Here is an 11,774-nt window from a genome sequence, read left to right on the forward strand (position 1 = left end):
ATTATAAAAATACTAATTAATGATGTATTTTGTTGTGAAATGCTCTCTGAAACTAAATAAAAGATTATTTTGGGGCTATTTATGGCCGGTTCAGTGTGACAGCTGTTACCTATGGTTCCATGCAGAGTGCCTGGAGATGAATCCAGCACCGATTCGACAGCCAAAACCTCAGACTGGAGCTGCTCTTTGTCACAAACAACTCTAATTTTCTATTATCTTCAACTATCTCACACACAGTTCTTTCAATATTGATGCGCAGCTACTCAAGTTCAAGCTGAGACTTGGCACTTTTATTATTCATTTCATTATTCATCTCAATGTGCTGAAGCTCAGAACCTGAAGAACAAAATATGTGTTGTCGACCAAATACTTCCAGCCTCTACAGTAAATTGTAAATAGGTTGTGGAGTGTAAGTGTGCATATGTACACAGAGAGGTTATGGAAAACTGTTTATTCTTTTTTTCTTGGATACTTCATGTCTGTTACTTTTAGTGTGCAACAAAGTTCCAATAAGCATTTGTAATAACATATCAAAACGTATGATTAGAGACGTGTAGCATGGAGGGCAAACTGAACACTTGATTCAAATGAAGGTTTGTTTCTGCCTTTATTGGAGGAAAACAAATACTCAATGTCATCAAAATTTGTATTTTAGACTAATACAGTGAATATTGTAACTTACAATTAAGATTCTCTTTTATACTGTTTTGACGGGCATAGATGTTTATCAATGTTTTTGGTGGATATTTCTAGTGGTGGAAGAGAAATTCATATATTATTCCGTGAGCTTAAGTAACAATACTACTCTAAACCTGTGTAACCAAAACTGTAGTAAAGTAAAAGTGCAGCTATCATCAAAATTTAATAAAATCATAATAATACAAATTAAACACTCTGCAATTGCACGTTGATATTTGGAACAGGGTTATTTTTCAAAATGTATATGGATGTTTGATTTTGACTCATCAGACTCATGACTATCAGTTCCTCTGAGCATCTGATCTGTGGTGTTGCTGAACATTACCTACAGAGGGCAGTATTGTCTCAGCAGATTTTCACTTTTGCCTTTCTTTCATTTATATCAAGAGATAATCTACATTTCGCAGGAAATATCTAAATATCTAGTGTTGTCAGTTCATGTTTATGATACAGATATTACATTAGAAATGGCACTTAATCAGACCTTGTGAGTTAATGTAGGTACTTATTTGTTGTAAAGACTTACACCGACCGAGAAATTTACTATTAAAATATATCTTTAAAAAAAGTTATATAAAGAGGTGAACCTGCACTCTCTCATAGCTCTTATAAACACAGCAGGATTTATTTCAGTGCATTTCTGGGGAAATCCCCCCATTTTTTGACTGATGCTAAATTACAACATGACAAGATGGATTTCAGTCAACTTAAAGAAATCGTTCCTGTTACTCTTTTCTCTTCAAGTCCTCACCGTATGGTAAGATAATTGCAGACCCCTTAGTTCAGTAACCGTCATCAAACCCGTTCCCGGCCTGCTGCCGGGCCAACATGGCTTGAATGAGAGCACTGGAGCCTGGGGGGACTGGGTTTTGTGGCTGAGCAGGGAGCCAGTGGCTCCTGTCCTCTTCCTCAGCTCTCTGCCTGGCTTCCATGACCTGCATCATAACATTTGACACAGAAGACGTTGGGTCCCCCGTGTCATCCATCCTGTCTTCCTCTGCTCTTTGTCTGGCTTGTCTCGCCTGCATGACAGCATTGGATCTGTTGACAGGGTTTTCAGAAAAACCTGCCGTGCTGTAGAGCTCATCCCTCTCTGGACCCTCTGTCCTCTGCCTGGCCTGCATGGCCTGTGCGAGGGCACCGGAGGATGACAGGGGTTTATCAGACATCTGGTACACATCTTCAACCAGGTCGTCAGCTCTCTGCCGGGCCAACATGGCCTGCATCAGGGCACTGGAGGTGGACATGTCGGAGGGAACCGGCACTCCACCATCGCTCCGTCTTTCTTCCTCCTCTTCGAGACGCTGGCGGGCAAGGAAAGCCTGAAACATGGCATTGGAGCTGGACTGACCGCCTGAGGATTGGACATCTGAACGTCGTTTGGGCTGAAGAACAGAGGGAAATATTCAGTGAGGCTGACGGTAGATCTCAGGTTGTAGGACGGTTAGGCAGCACGAGACACATTTAACAGCAAACCTTTTTTTGATTCTTCTGTTTAGGTGTTTTAGTAGGCTGAGACTTCTGGAGGTTCTGGAGCTTGTCTAACAAGAACGACTTGTCTTTTCCCTCCTGGCCAGAGAAAATTAAAGAGGAAATACAGAAAAATTGCAGGAAATTAAATAAACAGACGTTTACTAAAATACGGATTTCAAGTACAACTAAGGTTGTGTATTATTCCCCAAGGGAAACGAAACAAACAAAATAAATTAACGGACGTCAGTCGAAACTCACATTTACAATCTGCTGTCTCAGTAGACCAATCAGCTCCTTGCGGCCCTGACTGACTTGCCAGAACATGTATATGATGACCCTGGGCAATAAGAAAAACATGATTATGACACAAAGATGGAAACATGTTACTGAACAAACATAAGTGACAGTGTTCCTGTCTCTGTTGGTCTGTCAGTCAAATAATCTAAATAAATGAACTACAACATTGTGACTACTGGGTGTGGGGAAGTTTCCACAGTGCCCCAAATTTACTGTGCATGACTGATTCACTGATGTGACCAACTGCTCAATGTCCTGACAAACCTGTTTTAGATTCAATGATGTGAAACTTGTACTGCTCTGGACCTATCCGGTCACTACACTATTACATACACAACGTCCTTCATTGTCTACTGTGTAGACATAACTGCCTCAGTGAATTAACATCATCAAATTTCATTAGGATTCCTATTCAAGCAAAACACATTCATTTGATGGATTATAATTAAAATGTTGTTGTTGTTCCTATAGCGCCACCAAGAGGCTGACTTTTTAAATAAACACTTTGGTTTATGACCAAATACCTGCAAAACGAATTAACTTAACTAAGCCTCAGCTATGCTTTGTGTTCAGTATTTGCTTTTCTTTGGTGTTTGCTTTGGTCTGCAGGTCCAATATTAATTGAAAAACATGCAACATGCAGCACACACAGAACACATCCCCTGCACGATGCACTTACAGGATGATGAGTGTGATAAGAAAATAGAAGACTTCACTCCTGATGACATTTTGGTAGATCCAGACCACCCACTGAGAACCGGGGAATTCCTCCAGATCATCTATCCAGACGCTAACCACGCTGAAGGCGTTGTTGAGTCCCCGAAAAGGACCACACTGCTCCGAGGGGGTCAGACTGCAGAGCAGGACGAAACAACAGATTTGATCTTGGGGGGATTTTATCAAAGACTGATATTATTGATGTTTTGTTCAGAAGGTAATGATCTTTAAGAAATATTTTTCTGTAACAAGCTGCTAATGTTCGATAAAGGTTATATTGCTGTATCAATAGGTCACGTCCTCATACCTCCAGGCAGTGTATGCAACCATGGACAAGGCTCCCACGAAGAAAGGGAAGAAGAGGAGGGCGATGAAGGTTGTTTGCATCTGAGCTGCCCTGCCTGTTCGCCTTGGAGGCTGGCAGTTGTGGGTCAGGCTGACCTGAGGAAGCACAAAAAAAAAAATACATGAACAAACACGCATTGCATACAAAAACACCATTTTCATTCCTCATTATTGAAATAACTTGGTGAAGTTTCAAAAACTACGAGCTCATGTCCCGTTTTACTCCAGAACAGAAAACAGGAGAATCTCATCAGAGCTTTTGAATAGCATTGGTTGAAAGGTCATTCAGCATGTTCATGAAACATTCAGCAGCACCAGATCAGGCCTGGGTCAAATAACATAGTCATAAGGAAGTAATTTACTTTTCCACAAATCATCGATCTCGAAGGTGGCCTGGCAAAGTACAATGCAACAGGCATCTTTACTCCAACAAATGGAAATCCTGCGTGTCTTTTCCATAAAGGAAAATAAAGCACGTAGTGAATATAATGAAAGGATTTTAATTAATTATTGACCCAGGTGCCCAAAAGTAACACGAGCCGCTCAGGACCATGGAGCTAGACAAAGGTGTCATTGTTACTGCTGATGGAAGCGTGTCAACATGTCTGTTCAGCTAACAGAGTGAGCAAACCTCATGAACCTGCATTTACCTTCTTCAGGCAGAACAAAATGAAAAACTTGACAATCTGTATGGCAGGCAGCAGAGGAGAGAAGTAGATCCCAACCCTGTGGAGGGAAAATGGAGGGTACAACAACTTTTAATAGGAAATTTGCACTTTGACCGAGAGAAAAAATCACAATACTTTATTATAATACAACTGTGCCACCAGATAATGTGTTCAATTAAGTGAGTGTTAATGAGTTGCTCTTACCAGGCAAGTGTCTGTGCATATATGAGTTCAAGGACATTTCGGGCTATGTCGAACTCTGGGACCCCCAGACGTGGGAGTACTGTGGTCCCAATTACTCTGTGATAAAGAGATGATGAGTATATTTTACATCCGTGATTATATTTGCTTGAAACTCAATTTGTGTTACTTACTTGCTGAGAAACTCTCCAAAGAAAGATCCCAACATCAGGAAGAAGAAGTCAAAAATGACCAGACGGTACAAAGCCTGTCCTATCATGGACTCCCAACACTGCAGGGAGCACATTGGGTGGGACATATGGTGAAACATATTGCTTATAAAAGGACAATGCAGTCTTATTTGATGCCAAACATACCGAAAAATTCATAGCCACCACGTTCATCCAGTAATAACACAAGACGCCCAGAATGGACATCCTGAGTAGGACATTTCTGTGAGTGGAAAAAGAGAAAGATTTATATTTAATGTTTCAATAGATCAGCACCACGCGATACACGCCAATCAGATCAGTTTGTTTTCTCGGAATTCGACAGATAGGTTTACCCCGGCTTGTATGTTTGGCTTTAGGTAAACTATTAAATGTAGTGCGATAAAATGGTTCTGCAAGGAAAAACTAAAATTCCAGAGAGCCCAGCCAATGCCAGTAGTGGCTCCAGTAGCAGCCATGACAGATGGTGAGAGTGAGCAAGCCAGGGCTGTTTTTTTTATTATTATTTCATTTTGAAACAGTACTTTTATGTTGTGGTTATTTAGCCTTTCGAGGGAATTGAATTGTTAAACTATGACCACTTGCAATTTTTAACAGCACCCGTCAGTCCCTTCATACTGGCCAAAGGCCTGGCTCACAAAGAAGGTAAGTTTCACTCACCAGATCCTGTAACTCAACTAACACCCTACATCTACTTTATTTAAACTGTGCCAAGATGTGTTAAAAAACACAGTGTATTTATAGTTAGTCCAATAAATATGCTGGTAAATAATCACTTGAAACATGGCAACATATCGATTTTATGCCTTTTTTACATTACATTACATTCACACCATGATAAGAACCAGGCCAACTGTTTATGCCTGTTTTCAGTTTTTATACTAAACTAACAAAATAAAACTATTCCTTAGTCTTATGTGTTTTAATTCATGTAGGCCAATGGATTTGGAACCGGAGGTACGCTATCTGACCTGACCACCAGAGCGTAGATCTGTCTCCGCTGGCTGGAGTAGTTCTCAAACTTGTAGAAGAGTGAGTAGAAGAGCGGGACGACCAGATTCATCAGAGACACCACAAAGGGAACCAGGAGAGTCTCTGCCTCCTGCACCAGGGACCAGCTGGCAGTATCAGTTGCTCGCTATAAAGACAACATCTGGAGGTCAGATCAAGATAGGTAACAATGAAATGAATCACACCCTAGTGCTGCTGGTAAATGACCTGACACATCACTTTCAATAAGTCACAAGTTTATGATCCTGATACAGAACTTAAAGTCAAAATCCTTTACTATGCCATAAAGTATTATCATGTGCTGTTCATCTTCATATGTGATCCTTGGCTGTGCAGGCAGGGACATTTTTCTTTGAATACTTGTTTTTTATTGTAACAACACTAATCCAATTTTCCCATTTGATATCCTCTATAGTTTATTTTACACAACAAAATTATCCCAATTTTACAATCCGAATATTTTTTTTCAATCTTGACTTGTGTACCTGCTGTTCATATTGGCAGAGGTAGTAAATGCTGGCTCCGCAGCCAACAGTTAAGCCAGTGGAGAGGAGCCAGGAACCGAGATAAACCCCGAAGTGCTTCATTTTTTCAGAGAGGGTTAGCAGCTCCCTCTGGGCCTTCTCCGACAAAGACTCCTGGAGAGATGGCAAGACGACAAACATGGCGATGAAATATTATGAGACGCGTGATGCGCCTGCAAAAATGGAATTAATCTCTTAAAAGTGAACTGTCTGAAAGCATAATGTGAACAAATCATTTGCCGTTTTGAGTTGCAGTAATAGTTACCTTGAGTTGGACACAGAGGTTGTTCTTGCGCTGTTTCACTGCTCTCTCATTGGTTACAGTAAAATCCCAGCTGCACAGAAGCTGCCATGCGCCACTTGAAGCTGGTGATGCTAGTACATAGTTTGTCCTAAAGGAGCTTGCCATGCTGCATGAGGTTAAACAGAGATTGGAAAAAGTAGGTAACAGCCATCGAAACATTTTTGTAATTAAACTACAACAAAACAAGGAGAAAAAGTGGGGAAGTGAAGATAAATGCTGGCGGCTGCCCCGGTCGTGGAGACAGGGCAAAGCTATCTGAACTGACCTGAAAATAAGTGCAATACCACACAGCACCATGTAGACTGTAATGGTGAAGAAATAGGCCAGCTGCATGTTGTACTCCACCAGACCCACATGTGTTTCATTGCTGTAGCCACCGTAGTACATGACAGTATTGGTGAAGTAACCCTGGATAGACCAAAATGCAGTGGAAACAACCAGTCATTTTTTATCTATCTGCAGTGGGAGGAGTTCAACGTCAATCAAATATTTGTTAGTTTTTAAAGCTGTGGCTCAACAAGAGGTAGCTGTAGTTTGATCAGAGCCTCCACTTACAGCTCCTGTCAGGATCTCCAGTCCTCTGAAGCTCACGGTTGGAGATGCCGGGCCGTAAATAAGCAGCGGGATGGTGATGAAGCCAAAGTTGACCAGGAAGGAGAAGATGTTGAACATGAGCAGCCACTTGAGGAACACGAAATAGGAGAGGACGCTGGTGCCAAACTTGCCACCGATCTCTTTCATGATGACTTGCCACAGCTCCAGGGTCTGCCTGGCTGACCGTATACTATAGCCACACCTGCGGAAAAACTGAGAAAACAGCCTGTTACATGTGTGACGTGTAAGGATGGGTCATAAATCACATTCTTTAATGAGTTGTTTGCATGGTGTCACATCTTATTGTTTTATGAACGATGGATCACTCACCAGTGACACACTCTCAGAGCAATCTGCAAAACATGTGAACTGGCGAGATTGCTTGGAGGACTTGAATGCCATTACTTGGTTCCTGTAAAGATAATTAATAAAATCCCCTTGTAAGATATTGACACATTAATCCTACAAAAACAAGATCTGCAAAACAAGACAGAAACCGCTGACTTTGCCCTCATTACCTCCACCAAGGAATTTTTTATTTCACCGCTCTGTCCTTTTTTTTGCAGCAGCAGCAGCAGCAGCATTTGTCTGTTACTTAGTTTGCAAGATTATCCAATAAATTTTGATTTGTCAGTAGGGTTATGCAAAAACTACTTTTTGCATAACCCTCCACTAAGGGATTTTCCCTTAGTGGAGGGGAGATTGAGATTCTGACCAAACACGAATAACTCATTTAAATGATCAAACAACTTCTGTTTTGTTGTTTTATAAATCATTACTGTGCTAACTAAACAGTCATGTCTACGAGAGTTTGGCCTTGGCGGAGGTATGCTCTCTAAAGTGCCATAAAAGTGTCTATATATCTCGTTCAAACAAGAGAGCAGTGGGTTTATGTGTGTGTGTGTGTGTCTATTTATTGTTATGAGGTAATTTTGGTTCAATACCATCATTGTGAGGACATTTTGACATTGTGGGGACATTTTGGTTGGTCCTTACAAATTCAAAGGGCTGTTTGAGTGTCAAGACTTGGTTTCAGAGTTAGGGTTAGAATTAGGTATAGGGTTAAGGGTCATTCTGGAGATAGTTAAGGTTAGGGTAAGGGTCTAGTGAATGCACTATGTCAATGAGTGTCTTCACAAGTACAGAGAGAGGTGCATGTGTGTGCGTGAGAGTGTGTGTGTGACTGTTTTTGCATAGATCTCTTCCTCCTGTGATCTATTACAACATCCTGAAGCCAAGGGGGTGAGGGAGTAATGTTGAACTTAGTCCCTTGAATGACACTGACAAATGAGTTTATTACCTTTGACTGCGTGTTATTCAAAACGCACCTGATATGTTTCTTTTCCTCAAAGCTCATTGGAAGATCCTGAATAGCTCGGATTCGGTCTCGTGTTGACATGGCAACAAGGTCCTTGACCAGGTTCTGTTCCTCTGTGACACACAAGACCGACAAGGAAGTCCTTAACAAGCAGCGGCAACCGTCCAGAACGCAGGCCGGTCGACACACTCCACAGGAATAACACAACACCTGTCACAGGCTCCTACCATTCTCCATCTCGTTCCTGATGGCATCCTCTGTGAACGCCACAGTGTCGGGAAACATGCTCATCCTCCGCTCTGTGATTCCCCTCCATCTCAATGTCATGTTGCCTGGGTTGAACACAAAGATGATGGTTTGCTTTTCAGATTAAGATAACATTAACTGACAAAAAAGTATTTATAATTCAATCCTTCCTCCCTCTTTACATTTTATTTGTTGTTGTTCAAAAAATACCCAGTTTACTGATTGATAATGAATAGTTCAGCTTGAACTTCACATTCACTTTAAATTATTATCAAATTCCACAACTTTTTGTGTCCATAGCGATACCATAGAAACAGTCAGAGAGCCGACAGTAATGTTAATGAGAGTCTGACAGTCAAAGAAAGCTAGTATCTACAGAATGGGATTAGTTTAACAATTACCTGACATTGAAGAAGGAAGTCGAACCGATGGCGCTTGATCGTACTGAGAGTCAGGGTTGACTTGAAATGTGCTGTGATCTGCAAAATAAAAGTGGGGCGGCAATAGAGTGGAACGTATCAACAGAGGTGTCACTTAGCAACACTTCAAGGAACAGAACTGCAGTGTCACCTGGCCAGCTCACAAGTTTTGCCCTCTGCGATACAGAAAGCATTATGGACACAAGGGTTTTAAAGTCGCAAGTAGATTGTCCACTCACTGAGGTCATGCTGCCGTGAAGGGCCCCCGGGGAGCTCTGAAATGAGGCCCATGGGGATGCTCTCTCTCCCCCTCCAGCTCTCCCCCTGCCAGTCCCTCCAGGGCACTCTCGCTGAAGCCTCATTACTGCCCGTCGTCTGACTCACGTAGCCGTCATGTGTCTCTGCCCTGTCCCCCCGCCAGGCCGGGTCATCCCTGGGATAGGGGTTCGTATGGTGGGATTTGTTTGAATACCTTTAAAGGCCACACGGAGTAGACAATGGTTTTAGTTAAAAACAGACTTATTAATGAACTCGTACACTATATGTGTTTAGGATAAAAAAAAACGGTGGTTGACAATTTAAATAACAAATGTCGAAAATTCAACTAATGATTTCCTGCTATAGGTTATCTGTAATTAGATATGACTGCTTCGGAGGCGGTGTGTTTACAATGTGATAAGATATATAATGTTCTACAAGGAGGAGTCGGATTTAGTTTGTGAGTAGACATGAATGACTAATGCACTAATGCTTTTGTTTCTTAAATGTATTTAAATGTTTTCTTTGAAGAATATTTACACTCTTTAGTCCTAAGAACAAAAGTGATTGAAACAAGCTTTATTCAGGAATAAAACCAGGGTAAATACTAAATCCAGCTGCATTTTCCTAATGGACTGTTTCATCCTTTATGGTACAGTATATGACCGCTGACCGAAAGTACAAACAAGAAACTGCACTCAGTCAAACACAGTAATTGATTATTAAGTCAGCACAAACCTTCTATCAACTTCCAGAGTCTCGCTGTCATGGTAAGCAGCGTTGAAAAATCCACCGTTGCTGTAACTTGTCATGAGATCCTTGTTGAGTTGATCCTCTTTTCTTCTTTGGCGAGAATTCTTCAGCTGCTCCTCGATATGTAGACGTGTCTATAGTCCGGTTAGAGTAACAGACTGTAAACAGCTCACCCAGTTGGATACACTCAGGCGTAAATTACTTTAACGCCGACCGTGAGTAATATAACAGTATTTGCTTGATTCCATATCGTGATAAAGGCTCAGATGCCAGCTATGAGGACTTAGATGAAACTCAAACAAGCGGCATCACACGTAGAGGCTAAGTGGCTCTGTGTCCTCAAGAGTGACAGCTACATTGTCAAGGGGGAAGCATAACAGTGTAATTTAATCTCTTGGTCCCATCCTCAACTGTCCATCATTAATTCATTCAGTAGGTTTGGTTTCGTAACATGGCTCTATTGCTCTGAAACAGAAACACTGAAAGAAAATGTTTAATTTTATAAAGTATGGACTACTACTATATGAGAGACTACAACCAATAGATTATATACATTGAAAAAAATCTCATGACATTGTATTAAAATAATTCTGCGTACCTGGTGTGGAAGTAGCTCCTTCTATTGATCCTGGTAGATTGAGCATGAGGAGTGTGAGTCCGCCTGAGAGCCACAGTCCGAAAGGGAGAAGCAAAGAGAGACACAACTGTGTGGCTACCAGGAAGTGAGTGCTAAAGTCCACCGCTCCTATATACAAAAGACAAATCTCATGTGGTCACTTTGTGATTTGACACGAATAATTAAACCCCTAAGGATCAAATCTAATTGCCTTCTTATTAAGATTCAAGTAGTCAAGGGTCCGTGCTCAATGTACTGTAGAGGCTGTACCTCTGCTGCTGCTTACTGAATTAATCGATACAGACAGACGGACAAATGAATAATAATTGAATTAACAAATTAATATATGAAATTATTGATACTATTGAGCCTTAATACCCAAGTTAATATATGGGTTATTGTTACTTTGGTATGTAAATATGCAGGTTATTGATACTGTGATCGTTATAGATACACTTGTAGGTTAAATATCCAGTTGTTGTTTTTTATGCTGATCATTAATAATCCAGCTTCAGAATAATATGGTCCATCAATATCTTGGTTGTTGGTACTCTATGTATGTTGATACACCGGAGCATTAATATACAGGCTACTGTTGATTGTAATTTGTTATGTCAATATCCAGGTTATTCATACACAGAAATTTACGTTTCAGTACTTTAATATCTGGTAATTTGTTGATGATTTATTCAAAAGTTATGTATATGTTTGTATGTTAATATGCAGGTGATTGTAATATTTTATGTTAAACCCCAGGTTATTGATACTTAAGCATGTTGATATCTAGATTATTGATATAGGTACTTTCATATAAAGGGTTTTGTTGATGATTGATATAAAAGTTATTTGTACTTTTTCACATTGACATTATGTTTATTGATCATTCGGGGGAAATAAGCATCGGTTGTTGATAATCATATTTCCCAAACCTATATTCTGCAATAATAATAAGATGTCATATTTTTGTAATCATTCACTCTACGTGCATCGTTCAAGTTTCCCAACATGTGCAAAATTGATCTAGATTACATTTTTTCGAGGTTAGTTCTTGAAAGTTCAATCGTGGTGAAACACAACAGTAAAAGAATGAGATAGGGAGGGATGATAACCAGACTGTAAAGA

General features: G+C 40.6%; 1 protein-coding gene across 1 annotated transcript; it reads right to left on the reverse strand.

Moving 5' to 3' along the window:
* Positions 1 to 590: 590 nt before the first annotated feature.
* Positions 591 to 10,766, reverse strand: tmc5 (transmembrane channel like 5). The gene is made up of 21 exons (XM_053418813.1): positions 10,635 to 10,766; positions 10,022 to 10,170; positions 9,265 to 9,497; positions 9,008 to 9,085; positions 8,588 to 8,692; positions 8,371 to 8,473; positions 7,373 to 7,454; positions 7,004 to 7,255; positions 6,714 to 6,856; positions 6,410 to 6,554; positions 6,106 to 6,258; positions 5,581 to 5,747; positions 4,757 to 4,832; positions 4,574 to 4,671; positions 4,404 to 4,499; positions 4,182 to 4,257; positions 3,494 to 3,627; positions 3,149 to 3,322; positions 2,431 to 2,509; positions 2,176 to 2,268; positions 591 to 2,084 (listed from the first exon to the last, which is right to left on the reverse strand). The coding sequence occupies exons 2-21, from the start codon at positions 10,093 to 10,095 to the stop codon at positions 1,482 to 1,484; spliced, it is 2,964 nt and encodes a 987-aa protein (XP_053274788.1). The 5' UTR covers positions 10,096 to 10,170; positions 10,635 to 10,766; the 3' UTR covers positions 591 to 1,481.
* Positions 10,767 to 11,774: the final 1,008 nt, after the last annotated feature.

The sequence above is a fragment of the Pleuronectes platessa genome, chromosome 3 (genome assembly GCF_947347685.1).
Source record: "Pleuronectes platessa chromosome 3, fPlePla1.1, whole genome shotgun sequence".
In the NCBI taxonomy this organism is placed as follows: Eukaryota; Metazoa; Chordata; class Actinopteri; order Pleuronectiformes; family Pleuronectidae; genus Pleuronectes; species Pleuronectes platessa.